Below are 15,288 nucleotides of genomic sequence, written 5' to 3'. Positions count from 1 at the left end.
TCATAATAATCTTGGAACGTTTCCATGAGCTCATTATAATTGCATTTCTTCATGAAATTGATTTTAAATAAAAAGTGACATTAAGAATAGTTTGAATTACCTTCAGATAATGTATTTAACATTACAAAAACAAATTTACGCCAGCTCAATAAAAATATTATTTCAATAACATAAAAAATCAGCAAAAAAAGAGATACATTTTTAACAATAATGTTTAGTCTTAACAAAAATATTATTCAATTTTAAAACTTATCTGATAAAAATCTCCAAATGATAAGATCGCCAAAAATATCAGAATTATCTTTCAACTCTTGACATTTTTCAACAGTCTGTAGGACAATATCAAGCTTCGGTTTGAGAGTTCTCTGTAAAACTTCTTGTGCTTTATGAGGAATCGAGATTCTATCAAGAAGTTCAGGCATTGTGACAGCAGGGACTGCAGAGTTGTACATTTCTGTAAGATCGTTAATGCAGTTGTAGAGATAATCCTCAGATAATTCGTGGAAGTTGACAAAGTTGGCAAAGACTGGGAATGAATACTCATTGACTTCATCTAGAAGTTCATAGTATTCAATTAGCTTCAATCTGTTTTCTTTCCATTCTTTTTCGGTATTTTCAGCTAAATGCTTGATTCCGTCTTCATTTACTTGAATTCCTTTAGAATCATCGTAAATTTTTGCTTGTTTTTCAATAATTGGCTTGTATTCGTTATAAATTTCAGAATAAATCTTGGAAAATTTCGGAAGAATCTTAGAAACTTCGTAATAGAATTCACGAATACGGTCAATGGTAGACATGATTTCGGCAGGTGAAACGCCTTGACTATCCATCATTTCTTCGAACAAAAGAGGTGAATTTTCATCAATTGGATGTATTTCTTGAGAAATTTCTTGTATTTCTGATTTATGGTCGGATTTTGCTTGCTTTTCAGTTACGCAATAATCTTTCAACTTTTCTTGATAATTTTGTGCGATTAAATGAGGATTTGCACCGAATGAAAGTAAGAGATATACAAAATCTGTAAGGTTATTTTGTAGTACTAACTCTAAAGGATAAAGCTTTTGTGTGTCTGTTGTAATTGGAATGTTTGGTGAAATTCCATGCTTTAATAGCTCTTCTGTAATATCAAGGTCGTGAAGCATAATAGATGATATAAGTGGAGAGTTATCATTATCATAAACTTTAGTTGGAACACCTTTTTCAAGTAAATATTTTGCAATTTCTGTATTTTCGTATTGCAAAGCTTCGAATAACAGTGACTTGTAAAAAGAAATAGAACGTTCTGATATATTTTTGAAAGCGAAGCATCATTTTCGACAAGTAATTTTACCATTTCTAAATTCTGACGAATGACAGCTATGAAAATAAGTGGTGGATTTTCAGCTATATGCTGGTTAACATCATCCCCTTTTTCAATTAAGTACTTTAAAGTATCAATATCATCGTTATCAGCTGCTCTTAATGATAAATCAGTAAGAGGAGCACCATTTTCGATAAGTAACTTCATGGAGTCAAGCTTTCCATCTTCATAGCATATAATTGGGAGAGTTTTATCATAAAATTAAAATGAACGTCTTGAATTAATGAAGAATTATATAAAAATATGAAGGACTATATTCTTTACGTCATTGCCTGAGTCAATATACTCTTTAACATGATCGATATCTGTTGGAAAAGAAGTCATAATTAATGAAAAATTATTTTGTATGCGATAAAAAAAATTTGTGAAGGTAATTTTGAAAAATCAACATCGAGCGAAAAATAATGGCATAAAAAAAGGAAAACTCACACACTTAAGGATGTCAATTTGGAAGAAAAGTGAGAAAATTCCTAAAATGCTAAAAATGAATTTTCCAAACGTACTTTTTTATCTCATTTTTTTGATTTTGAAAAAAATTTGGAGAGAAGAACTCTTCGTTTTTGAATTTTGTCACGATGGTTTTAAAGTATATTAGACACATGTATTGATATTACTATTTTTGTATATTTTGAGAGAAAATCCCTAAAAAGTGAGAAAATCTGAGACGGTTTGAGAAAATATATAAACTATTGAAAATTTGAATTAAACTTCTAATTTGGAAAAAAGAAATTTGGAAAGAAGAAAATTCAAAAATCGAGATTTAGACTCAGTATCAAATGGAGAACAAAATGTTTCTTCATATGAAGGAAAAAATTTTCTTGAGAAGAAATAGAGTTTTTAAAATTTTATTGTATGTAATGAAATAAACAAATATTAAAATTATTTTTTGATAACAAGAAAATTCCCAACAGAAAATATTTGAGACAAAGAAAAAAAGAAAATTGAAAAATATTATTCTCCTTTACATTTCATGAGATTTTCAATTTATTTTCATAAAATTGACAATTTTATACGTTTAGATGAAAATAAGTGATTTTGCTTGAAATAAAAATTATTGTTTGTTTACAGCTATCAAATAGATTTTTGCTATTTTGATTAAAATTTGTTAATCAAATTAATAATTTTTTTTCTAAATATCTTAAATATCTGGATCACTCACTGATACGATGAATTAAACGATAAAAATAATACAAACTCAACTAAGTTTCCTGTCTTTCAACCAAAAAATATTATGCAATTTAAATTAAATTGTTTATTCAAAGATAAAACAAAGATAAAGTAATTATAATTATCATATACTTTATGAATAACTCTCTAATTGGATAAGATTTTCGTACAAATATTTTTATTAATATCGATAAGAATATGTTTACCTACTATCACCATATGTCGATAAACAAGAGTAGAGTGATTTTTATCATCAAAACTTTTTAAAAGCTGTAAGCAGGAAGTAATAATCTTGTTTTTTCTGAGTTAGTTGTAGAACTATTGATGCCCGAGTTATCATTGTGATGCAGAAGGATATCAATGTACTGACTGAAGGATATGAATTGAATTGAATTTTATTGAATTTCAATTTGATCAAAATTTGTTGAAATGATATGAATGTGTCAACTTCTGTATCATTCTCCTTCACTCCTTCCTTATTCTTTCGAGAACGAAGCTAGCTCAGCTTTCGCTGAGCGAATTGACACTTTTCATGCCCTAAACGTACATACTCTCAAATTTATCGAAAAAATTAATACCACCTAAACTAGTATATTCTTATTTTAAATATGATATTATCCTTATATTCCACACTAAAATTCATTTAAATCAACTTTTAAAAAAAGTTCGAATCCTGCGCGTCTCACTTTTTAAATTTTCCAAATGGAAAATTATATTCTCCAAAAGTGAAAACAATTTTCCAAATTGACTTCCTTACACACACATTTGATTTGATTGAAATGAAGATATTTTTGATGAAAGAATTTGAAATCTTAGAAATAGACTGTTATATTGGAAAAGGACAACATAACATCAGGATGGGCTATATGTATTCAGTGATATTCTTGTAAATGTACTCTCAAATTTTGTGTTTAATGTGTCTCACTGGCTTAAACACAATAATGGAGGTACTAGATATAAATCTCATTAAACTTTGAATATGGCCATTTCGGCTGGAAACATAATATCAAGATGTACTATATATACCCTCAAATTTTTACTTTTTCAATATCCCTGAGATCAAAACATTTTCATCAATGTTCATGTAAATGTACACCTAAAGATTTGATTGAGCTAAATGATCTGAGCGAAAAACAAAACAAAACAAACATCGAATCACATTCATATGGCACATATAAAAGGAGAAAAGAAGATATTAAAAGTCAAAATAAATTATAATTTTTCTAATGGATATTTCATATTATTCAAACAAAATTTTGGTATTTAGTGACTAGTTATTAACTTTAAGATCATGGTATTTATATGTAAGTAAAATATATAATATAATAAACAATAAAATGTGTTTAGAAAAGACCGAGTGCTAAGCCCTCGGTAAGTGAAAAGACAACAAATGGAGAATGATATCGATAGTTCTCTGGTTTCTTGCATGTGACAAATGTACATTCACGTATAGCATTGAAATTCAGATAACATCTTTTATAAAGATTATCGATGAATGCTTCTGTCTTATTCTCAACATCAACACCGCATATAAGCTTGATGCAGTTAGAGAATGTGTTTGGTTGAATATCGATGACTGATAGAGGAATGTTGATATGAGTCAGAGATGTACACTCTGAGAATGCATAGCGACGAATGTATTGAACAGAGTTGTCTGGGATAAGAATGTTGACAAGGTTCCTGCATTCGAGGAATGACCTGCTTCAATCTCTCGGATAGTTATCGGGACAGAGAAGAACTTGCATGGACAACCAGGAGGGAATACAACTAGAACTGTTTTGTTCTTATTGAAAAGAGCAAAATTCTCAACGGTGAAGTACATACTGTCATTACAAATGATTGTTGCAAGAGATTTGCAACCAGAAAACGCGGCAAATTTGATATTCATTAATGAAGAATTACTATCAATGATGAATGTACTGAGATTAACACAATTATGCAAACCATATTCTGAAATTGTATGAGTGTCACGTGGAACTGTGAATGTCTCGATATTTGTCCATTGAAAAGCATTTGAATTGATAGCCTGAATTGTGGGAGGAAGAATTAAGTTTCTTAGTTTGTATGCATTACTAAATGTATCTGTGTTAATAACAGTCATTGGAGGCTCTCCTAAAAATGTGATGTTTTCAATTCCTGAGTTATCAAATGCATTATTATAAATACTTTCGATTGTAGGAGGGATATCCAATGATTTCAATGAAGTACACTTTGAAAAGCAAAAATCTCCTATTGATGTTATATTTTTAAATATCACTGTCTTCAAATTTGTGCATCCTGGGAAAGATTTAGAAAGTGTAGTTCCTTGAGAACCTTCAAAAATTATTGTTTCCAAAGATGTGCACCCGCCAAAAGCGCTAAAATATATATTTGTTACATTTTTGAAATGGAGTTCAACTAAACCCGTACAACCGCCAAAAGCAGAATTATCAATTACTATTAAATTATCTGGAAAATAAAGAACCTTCAAAGAATGACAGCCCACAAACGCATAAATGGCAATGGTTGTAACTGTATTTGGAAAAATGAATTCTTGAAGATTATGGCAACCAAAAAATAATTCATAACCTATTGAACTTAATTGAGAATCTGATGTGAAATTAATTGTTTTAAGACCTGTGTACTCCTTAAAAACTCCAGCTGAAAATGATTTAACTGTTGAAGGAATTTGATAGCTTTCGAGATTACTGAGACGAGCATAAATATGAGTTTGATCAGTATTGTAAAGAAGGCTTTGATTATCACAATTAAATGGTGAGCCATCTTCAAATTCAAGTTTGATACCGAGATCGAAACTTGTGCCTTCAATAGATGTAACACTCTTCGGAATTCTGATGCTTTTTAGATTAGGGCAGTTACGAAATGCACCACCTCCTATGCTTTTGATATTTTCTGTGAAAATAATGTTTGAAATATTAGAAGAACTGAATAAACCGTTAGAAATAGATGTCATACCACTACCAACAATAACTGTGTTTAGATACTTACAACCCGAAAAAGCTCCATCTCCAATACTGACTAGTGAGTCAGGAAGGGTAATATTAACAAGACGTGTGTTTACAAATGCTAATCCCCCAATAGATTTTAATTTTGAATTGAATGTTATATTATTCAACTTCACACCTGAAAAAAATCTATCCGGTATTGATGTTATATTTTCAGGAACTACGAATGAAGTTATATTTCTTCTGAATAGTAAAACAAAGGAGGCTTTTCCTTTCGTGTACAATACAGATACATTCCAACAGACCCAAGCATTGTTGATAAGTTCTATCTTGAATACGAAGATGATGTCACAAAAGATATCACAACAATGATTGTTAGAATCAAACAGGTTTTCCAAGGTGTTAAATTAACATATTACAACAATGCAAACAAATTGGCAACTATTGATGCATACAAGAAATATTTGACTGATAGAAACAAATTCACTGTCATGTTACAATCAGATTTCAATCTTCCATCATTGTCTGCAACATGGGTTGGTGTTACAGATGGCTGTTTTTATCCACCAGAAACTAACCAATATAGATTCATTTCAAACCATGATGAAGGTTGCATGATTTACGTATCTGAGAATCCATTCAATGATGATATGGATCTCGATAAAAATCAACAAGTTTTATATTACAACGGTTACGGTGGATGGAACAAGAACAACGGTAAATTTGTTAATCTTATAAAAGATCAAAAGTACTATATCAGATTCATTATCAACAATATTGGTGGTTCAGGTTATGGTCAAATTGGTTACGTTCACAATTCAACAGATAGTATCAGATATCTTACTGCAGACAGAATCTGGTTACCTGGAGCTGTTCCTGGAGAAACAGATCAGAATCCATTCATGCCGAAGATAGAGAATGATCCAACATTAGGTATTTTCTGGGATAAAGAAGTAAGAATCAAATATCCATCAGATAATTTCAAATTATTGAACACTTTGCCAACAGAAAATCCAACAGCTAATTTAAGTGCACTTTTGTTTGATGGAGTCACATCAAACCAACAACAATCGAATGTAGTCCAAGAACTTCCAATTGAATATGATATTGATTTCGGTCAAGAACTTACATTTGATAGATTATACATGCCACAAGGAACAAAGGCAATCAACGGAAATGCAACAATTACATGTGATGAAAATGTTATTTATGATAATGTTTTCTCTTCAACAATAACATTTGATAGACCATATTATTACAGAAATGTTAAATTAACTATCAATTCAAATAGAAATGGAAACTACTCCTGGATTGTAGAAATCCAACCTATTTTGCTGAATTTTGCAACATCAAGGAATATTATTCCAGCAACACACACCAATTTCAAGATTATTGGTGATGGTAATTTGACAAAAGAAGGTTTGTATTATAACGGAAAAGGATGGAAATTACAAGAAAATGCAAATCTCACATTCTCAGTTGAGTTAAATGAAACAGGTGATAGCATCGGAATCATTGGTGATAAATCACCTTATGGTGGCAAATTTGATGTTTATCTTGATACAAAATACCATGGATCTGTTGATACATCTTATATCTTTGATGATATAAAGGGTAACTTAATTACAACTGCGATGTTCCAGCAACCTTTATATTCTATCAGAAATTTAGTCAACAAATCTAACCATGTTGTTTCAATGGTTGTGACATCCGGAAGTGTCGGAATTGCTGGTATTCTTGCTGATGGTAATTTGGTTCCAGTGGTTGAACCAACACCAGGACCAACACCTGATCCTACCTCAACATCAGAAGTTGAAACATCTTCATCATCTTCAACTGATTTTGAAACATCCTCATCATCAACATCATCATCAACAACTTCATCATCAGATGAAACATCTTCATCAACAACATCATCAGATGAAACATCTTCATCAACAACATCATCAGATGAAACATCTTCATCATCATCTTCAACTGATATTGATACTTCTTCATCATCAGCATTATCATCAGAAGTTGAAACAACTTCATCAACAACTGTTGAAACTTCTTCTTCTTCAGTTGAAGCTTCTTCACCATCAGTTGAAACATCTTCTTCAACTGATATTGAATCTTCTTCTTCTTCAACATTATCTGTTGAGAAATCACCTTCTTCATCATCATCTGTTGAAACACCCTCATCATTATCATCTGCCGAAACACTTTCATCTACTTCATCATTCTCTGTTGAAACAGCCTCATCAACAACATCATCAGTTGAAGCATCATCATCAGTTGAAACATCATCACCTGTTGAAACTTCTTCTTCATTTGTTGAAACGCCATCATCATCTTCTTCATCTGTTGAAACATCATCATCTGTTGAAACTTCTTCTTCATCTGTTGAAACATCATCATCTGTTGAAACATCATCACCTGTTGAAACATCATCACCTGTTGAAACGCCATCATCAATAGCATCATCAATAACATCATCAGTTGAAACATCAATAACATCATCTGTTGAAACATCAATAACATCATCAGTTGAAACATCAATAACATCATCAGTTGAAACATCAATAACATCATCTGTTGAAACATCAATAACATCATCTGTTGAAACATCATCATTTGTTGAAACACCATCATCAACAACATCATCTGTAGAAACATCATCATCTATTGCAACTTCTTCTTCTTCATTTGCTGAAACACCATCATCTTCTTCTTCATCAGTAGAAACATCTTCTTCATCATCTTTCATAGAAGTTGAAACACCAATGCCAACACCAGTTGTTGAAACTCCTCAACCAGAAGTCCAAACACCATCTCCAACAAATTCTGATATTTCTCCACCAGAACTCCCAATCCCAACTGCAACACCAGAACAAAATAATAATGATAATCTTGTTGATAGAAATGGTAGCAAGGCTGCATCCCTTGGTATCGCCCTCGGCATTGTAGTTCCATTAGTAGTCATTTGTATTGGTGTTGTTTTATACTTCATCTTCAGACATCGCAAAGGAAAATCCTTTGAAAGGCTTGACAATGAAGATGAAGCTGCAATTGATCTTTAATTATTATTCCAAAACTTATATTATTTTGTAAGCATAATATTATAAAAAGTCAAACTTTAATACTAGTAGAAGCACTTTTTTACTACTTCACCGACATTTGTTGAAATTTATATTATAATAATTTGGGAAGAAATAAAAGTTGTATTTTGACTAAATTTCTTTTTTATATTATTATTTTGATTACCACATGTGTTGATACTTCATTAAATTGATTTATCTTTAAAATATTTAAAATTATTTATATGATTTTGATATTATTTTATAATACTTCAATAAAATTATTATATTTTTAACCATAAAGTCTGCTTTTTTTCAATGAAATTCTTTATCGGAGATAAGAAGAATAAATCAAAAATTAAATTGAGGAGAATTTTTCCTAAATATAGATCTGCAATTTTCCCAAATGAACGGGGTGGATAAGATCCCAGCCCTATCGTCATCCCAGTGTCAATTTTACAAAAAAAATTCTTAATAAAAAATTTTTATTAAAAAATTCTTATCTTTTTTCATTGAAATTTAAATAATAAAATAAATTTGGCTGTAAAAACCATCAATTATTATAATTCTTATCGAAACACATGTAGAAAAACACTTATCTTTTATACTCTTTCTATTTGAAACCTGTTTAGTTCAGTAATTAATAATAAAAATTGTGAAAATAGTGACTATTTAACTAAAAATATATTAAATGATGTAATAATGAGATATACATATATTTTTACGAATTATAATTAGAAATTATTCTGGTCTGGGAATCCCAACCCAAAATCATTGAAAATTTGAATATATGGGATGGGCTACCCATCCCAAAACTATATTGAAATTTTTGAATTGATAATAAATGTATCTATATCTAAGGTATATTAGAGAATTTTTAAAAATTATGCATTAAAAAATTGAATTTATTCAAAACAAATTGAGAATAAAAATGCTTAAGTAATCACTTCATTATTTCAACAATGATTGATGCAGTACCGACGTACTATAAAGACATTGAGGTCGGTACTAAGCATCAGTATCTTAGATATAAAAAACCAGGCGACAAGTACGGAAAATATTATGTTAAATGCAATGAACTAGTAAAGCGTCCTGACGGAACTATATGCCACTGTGCAATGGAAGAAATGCGTGAGGATCATTTCAAAAAATGGATCCAAAACAAACGGCACATATGCACACCAGGAGAAGTAGCATCACAACAAACAATCGATCAATACTATCAAAACGTCCCAGCAACAGGGCTTACACCTATATCGTTAGGGGATATCTATGAACAGCTTGCTACATTTACTGGAAGATTTAACTTGGCTCTGAATACCTTCTCAAGCCCAGAGTTTACAAAGCTAGTTAAAACCATTATAATGTATACTGCAGACTCGATGATATTGAAGTTCCCACAGTTACACAATGTTAACATCAATGTTGATAAACTAGCTTCTCAAATATACCAGCCTATTTCAACTGACAAACTAAGGCAAACAATGATACAAATTGCAAATTCAATCCATGTTGCAAAAGTTGATGAGTTTGCTAAGCTTGCCTGTACCTGTGTTGCCATTGATGAGGGGAAGACTCAGCAGTTTCACAATCTGGACTTCTCCCTCACAAATCCTCTGCAAAGCAAGCGGCCCTATCCTGTTGAGTCAATCCAAATGAATGGTGGAACATCTGAAGATTATAACAGAATCTTCATTAGAGATGTTAAGATCAGCAGTGTAGTTTGCGATGGCAATAAAGCGCAATTGAAATGTTTTCAGAAAGGATGGAATCAATCGTTCTACAACTCAAATGACCCAAGGTTATTCAAAATCTTGTTTATCCCGTGTTTATGCCACAGGATTCATAATTGTTATCAATATATGACAACAAAAGACGTAGCATTAGGAGCAATTGTGAAACATATCCACGAAATATCAGCTCTTTGTAGAATCCATGTTGAAGACATCGGAGCTCTCTGTCCAAAGCATGTATCCACCAGGTGGATCTATGATTATAATATTTGTATGTTTATTATCAAGTATCAAGACAAAATTTCAAGATATACGCGTATTGATATTGAAAACATCAAGTTCTTAAGAGACTGCTTGGCAATTCTCAAGAAGCTTATTTCCACGTTCGAATCAGATAAAACCAAGATATCTGATTGCTACGTATGGCTTTGCAAGGGTATTGAAGCACTCCAATACCTTTCCAGCAGCAACAACAATCCTTTTGCTGGAATCCTTTCAAGATCGTTGTTGAACTATACCCTTGGATCGGACTTTGGAGGTCTTTGGTGCTTAGCCTTCGCTTTTACACCGAAAGGTAGGTATTATTTCAACCAAAAATTCGTCCACGGAGCGCAGATCAACGAATCTCCGGCAATTAATTCATTTGATATTACAAACGTAACTTTCGTTAATCCAGTAGAAGACATTCAATCTATCTATATGGACTCTATCTTTGAAGAAGGTTCGACTGAAGTTTCTCTTGATATGGTTGAGGAGGGATCAATTCGTCAGGTAACTGCTACAATTGACCCTCCTATGCTTGATCTCGCAGATGTAACATCTAGTTCAAATCAGCCGGTTAACCATTTTGTTGCAGCTAGGCAGTATCTCAAAAGTATTTTGGAACAATTTCGTATTCCGGGTCAAACAATAACAGATATTATTACACTATTTAACACGTATATTAATAGTGATAATGATATCTTCTCTGATGATATGATTCAAGAACGTCAAGAATACGGTTGGGAAGAAATCTCTCATAGAGATGGCAATGTATCAATCTTTGCAGATATCGCCCTTCGTGTTATCTCCGCTTCACCTTCAGAAGCAACATGTGAGAGAACAATAAAAGACCAAAGATTGATACTAAATTTGAAAAGATTACGTTCTCACAAAATTTTATTAGATAGCCGAGAAATTTTAATGGCTACAAAATAAATAAATTGTTTTATATTTTATCTGTTCAATATTTATCTCATATAAAAATTTGAAATACTTAATCAAAATTTCTATGTGTTTGTTTGAAAGAGATCGATAGCAATTCATATATCTTTTGAATTTGCTAATTGTGGTGATGGTACTATTATTATTAATTTTTTATTTTTATTTTTTTTTTTTTTTTTTTTTTTTGATAATATACTATTTAGATTTATACATTCATTCAATATTATGAAATAAATATTTCTAAATTGATCTGATTAATTTTTCATTAAAGTTTATATTATCACCAAATAAATTTTCGAACCCTTAGAGTCATAGTTCAATGGTAAGAGTCATAGTATAATCGTAAAGTCCATTGGTTCGAATCATGGGGATTTTCACACTTTTTTCTTTTTTAAAATTTCAGAGGTTTATTTTTAAGGTTCTCGCTGGCGACCCCCGTTCGTCGAAAAAAAAATTTTTGCTGGCGACCCCCCAATCACCAATTTTTTTTCGACGAACGTGGGGGTCGCCAGCGAGAACCTTAAAAAAAACAGAATCCCAAAAAGGTGACATTTTGGGTGTATCGTCTATCCCAGGGATAGAAAAATGACTTCACCTTGGATCTATAATTCCTAAATGTTAGTCACCGTTACGGTTTTTTCTTTGGGTGGCGAGCTTGCGAGCCCCCCAAAAAAGAAAAAACTGTAACGGTGAGCTCACATTTCGGCATAGTTTAAGTCTAGGTTTTGCATTTTAAAATGTTTGTTACCTTATCTTCTTTCAAAAAGTGGCAAAAATTTGTTTGAAATTTGAAAAAGATATTTATATTTGCATAAATGACATTCAACTAAGCTGTAGCATGATTCTTTTGCATGCTCTAGTTTTTTTCTCAGTTCAATCTCCTTCCATACTCTTGCTTTTACCAGTAAGATCGCACCAAAATTCTCAAAATTTAAGATCTCCAAATTTTATGTCCAACTCCAATTATCAAACGCCCTCATTAACGCCACTCATAGCCATCTTTCATGCATGAGAAATCGTTATGAGAAGATTTTTTACGGCTAATTATCTGATTCAATTCAGATCAATACTCAAAGCCCCATTATTTATTTATAAATCCTTGTTTGTCGCCTATGCGAATAAAAATTATTTTTATATTTTAAACAATTTTTTTCACTTTGGAAGGAGAAAGGTGACTAACATTTTAAAAATGCAAAAACCGACTAAACTATTTTAAAATTTTTTTACAAACAATTCATAATTCAAATTATTGTTTTATCTTCTACGAAAATGGGCGACTCTGAGAGGAACTAGATCAAAACTTGTTGGGCGAATAATATTGCAAGCTGATTTATTAATTTTTGATGTTTCTAACTCACAAAGTTTTGAGTCACCGAATTCATCTGTAACATATGCTTTTGAACCACTATCAAATGCATCTTCTGAACAGGAAAATCCAATTGAACAATAATGAATATTTTTGATTCCTGTTTCATGGAAAGCCTTTGATCCAATATGCTTAATTTTATCTGGAATTATTAGCGAATGAAAAAATCTGCATCTATAAAATGCTAAATTCCCAATTGAAGAAATATTTTTAAGAATTCTACGATCAAGATTTATGCAATTATAAAATGCTCGCTCGTTAACAGTAATCCCATCCATGTTGAAACGTACTGTTTTCAAACTTGTACAATTTTCGAAAAGAGAAGCGCTGATTACAGATTCATAAATTGCGGCTGATTCAAGATTATTGCAATTAGAAAATAAGGATTCTGGATTTGAATCTGGCAATGAAACTACTTCTTTGATATTTTTTCTAACATCTGAAAACATTAAATCAAAATACTGTTTTTTAAAATCATTAATATTAGATATTGTTATTTTGATAACATTTGAACATTCAAAGAAAACGCTTCCATCTACAAGAGGAAGATAATTAAATCTAATCTCTCGAAGATTTGGGCAATTTGAGAAAGCATTTGATTTGATATATCCAATAGAATTGTTGATTTCCAATACTTCAAAATTGCATTTTGAAAAGCATGAATTTCCAATTGTTACATTTCTCGATTTTCGCGAGAATTTAATTTTTGATAAACTACTACAATGATAAAAAGCATCATTTGAAAGTCCCATTAAATTTGAATGAAACTTAACTGATGTGAGAAATGGGCATCCAAAGAAAACGCTTGAATTGATACTAGTCAATCTACATCTATTTTTGAAAACAACTCTTATCAAATTAGAACCCAAAAAAGCTTCAGATCCTATTGACTCAACATTTGTGAAAGTAATTTTCTGGAGTCTACAATTTTGAAAGATCTGCCTGCCACAGTTTTTGGGCCGCTAGTGAATGTAATATTTGTTGCATAACATTCTTCAAAGGCACCATAGTCAATACTATCCACTTCCTTAAATTCAATTTTTTGGATATGGCACTGGTAAAATGCATATTCACTGATTGAAATTACTTCACTTTTTATCTCTAGAGTCTGCAATTTGCTCATCATCGTGAAACAATAAGGGCCAAGTATTCTAACATTATCTGATAATTTAATATATGTTAAGCCACCAGTTGCTGCAATTACCTTACTACCGTCATTGTTATAAATAACTCCATCTTTTTCAGTATAACCATCTGGTATTTTTGATTCAAATCTTGTCAAATTACTTGAGTATTGAAATCCTGGATTTGGAAAAGAATTAACTGTACTAAAGTTAAAATAATCGGATGTTCCTTTACTCACATATAGCAGAGTTTTATTATGAATAATAAATCCATTTTCCCTGCCAATACTTTCTTGAGTATCAAAATTCTGTATATTTGGGCATCCTGCAAAACTATTTGCATCTAAATTACAATTTCTTCCAATAGAAATTCTATTAAGGTTAATAGATGGATTGAATGCATTACCTTCAACGGTTGAATTATCTGGAATGGCAAAAAATGAAATTTTAGATCCATAAATTGCAAAGGAATGGATTATTAAATTGTATATTCTCGGTGTTTTAAATGCAATATTGAATAAATGTGAGTCAAACGCTATTGAATTATTCTCGATTTCTTTTAACGTATCTGATAAAATTAATTGTTTGATATTTGAATATGAAAATGAATGTGGTTCAAGTTTTTCTAGAGCTGATCCATTTTCAAACTCTATTATATCGATGTTTGCATCATAAAAAGCTCCTTCTTCAATTTTATTAACAAATCGTGGAATAATCAGTTTATCCATTTTCTTTAAAAGGTGAAATGAATGGCCCTTGAGTGTACTAACTGTATTTGGAATTGTAAAAATTTCTAAATTCACAGGAACTTTGTAAATTTCGGATTTAACAATATTATACAAAACTGAGTTTTCCACTGCAAAATGGGGATTATTTATATCAACTGTTATAATTGTTAAAGATGAACAGTATCTGAAGGCTGTTTTTTGAATTGATGAAACACCTCTTGATAAATGAATCGAAACCAGGTTTTTGAAATTGAGGAATGCATGGTCACCAATTTCGATTTGGGCGTTCTCATCAAATATTATATTTGTAATTAAATTAATATTATATGAAGCCGTTATTAGTTCAGGAATCAATTTTCCACTTGATGATATTGTCAGTGTGCCATTGTCAAAGTACAATTCTGGATCAGCTAAAGCAAAACTTACAAAAAGCAGAGATAACATTAATAATTGTAAACTATTGAGTATTGAAATTATTGTGATAAATTGGCAAAAAAATTGAATGTTAAATGGATAACTTATTGAACGGTCCATAGAATTAATGCCTAATTAAAGAATATGAAGAAATCGGATTTTTTTAAGAGTCTATTCAAAATCTCTAAA

General features: G+C 30.9%; 7 protein-coding genes across 7 annotated transcripts; 3 read left to right on the top strand and 4 right to left on the bottom strand.

The window, feature by feature from the left end:
* Nucleotides 1-212: 212 nt before the first annotated feature.
* TVAGG3_0264410 (uncharacterized protein) lies at nt 213-1,692 on the bottom strand (the record flags this gene model as incomplete). The annotated part of the gene is made up of 1 exon (XM_001582943.1): nt 243-1,142. The coding sequence occupies one exon, from the start codon at nt 1,140-1,142 to the stop codon at nt 243-245; it is 900 nt and encodes a 299-aa protein (XP_001582993.1).
* A 2,435-nt stretch (nt 1,693-4,127) lies between these two features.
* On the bottom strand, nt 4,128-4,628 carry TVAGG3_0264400 (regulation of response to stimulus; the record flags this gene model as incomplete). The annotated part of the gene is made up of 1 exon (XM_001582944.1): nt 4,128-4,628. The coding sequence occupies one exon, from the start codon at nt 4,626-4,628 to the stop codon at nt 4,128-4,130; it is 501 nt and encodes a 166-aa protein (XP_001582994.1).
* A 1,212-nt stretch (nt 4,629-5,840) lies between these two features.
* Nucleotides 5,841-8,534, top strand: TVAGG3_0264390 (experimental autoimmune prostatitis antigen 2-related family; the record flags this gene model as incomplete). Its single annotated transcript, XM_001582945.1, has 1 exon — nt 5,841-8,534. One exon carries the CDS (start codon nt 5,841-5,843, stop codon nt 8,532-8,534), a length of 2,694 nt encoding a protein of 897 aa, XP_001582995.1.
* Nucleotides 8,535-9,658: 1,124 nt separating this feature from the next.
* TVAGG3_0264380 (uncharacterized protein) lies at nt 9,659-10,024 on the top strand (the record flags this gene model as incomplete). The annotated part of the gene is made up of 1 exon (XM_051228419.1): nt 9,659-10,024. A coding segment is annotated over one exon (366 nt), but the record flags the coding sequence as incomplete, so codon positions are not given.
* A 369-nt stretch (nt 10,025-10,393) lies between these two features.
* TVAGG3_0264370 (ribonuclease H-like family) lies at nt 10,394-11,444 on the top strand (the record flags this gene model as incomplete). The annotated part of the gene is made up of 1 exon (XM_001582947.2): nt 10,394-11,444. A coding segment is annotated over one exon (1,051 nt), but the record flags the coding sequence as incomplete, so codon positions are not given.
* Nucleotides 11,445-12,721: 1,277 nt separating this feature from the next.
* TVAGG3_0264360 (ribonuclease inhibitor domain-containing protein) lies at nt 12,722-13,585 on the bottom strand (the record flags this gene model as incomplete). Its single annotated transcript, XM_001582948.1, has 1 exon — nt 12,722-13,585. The coding sequence occupies one exon, from the start codon at nt 13,583-13,585 to the stop codon at nt 12,722-12,724; it is 864 nt and encodes a 287-aa protein (XP_001582998.1).
* A 131-nt stretch (nt 13,586-13,716) lies between these two features.
* TVAGG3_0264350 (ribonuclease inhibitor domain-containing protein) lies at nt 13,717-15,129 on the bottom strand (the record flags this gene model as incomplete). Its single annotated transcript, XM_001582949.1, has 1 exon — nt 13,717-15,129. The coding sequence occupies one exon, from the start codon at nt 15,127-15,129 to the stop codon at nt 13,717-13,719; it is 1,413 nt and encodes a 470-aa protein (XP_001582999.1).
* Between the last annotated feature and the right edge of the window lie 159 nt (nt 15,130-15,288).

The sequence above is a fragment of the Trichomonas vaginalis genome, chromosome V (assembly GCF_026262505.1).
Source record: "Trichomonas vaginalis G3 chromosome V, whole genome shotgun sequence".
NCBI classification, from domain to species: Eukaryota; Parabasalia; order Trichomonadida; family Trichomonadidae; genus Trichomonas; species Trichomonas vaginalis.
The sequence above is the reverse complement of the archived record's forward strand: the minus strand, read 5'-3'. Positions and strand labels throughout refer to the sequence as shown.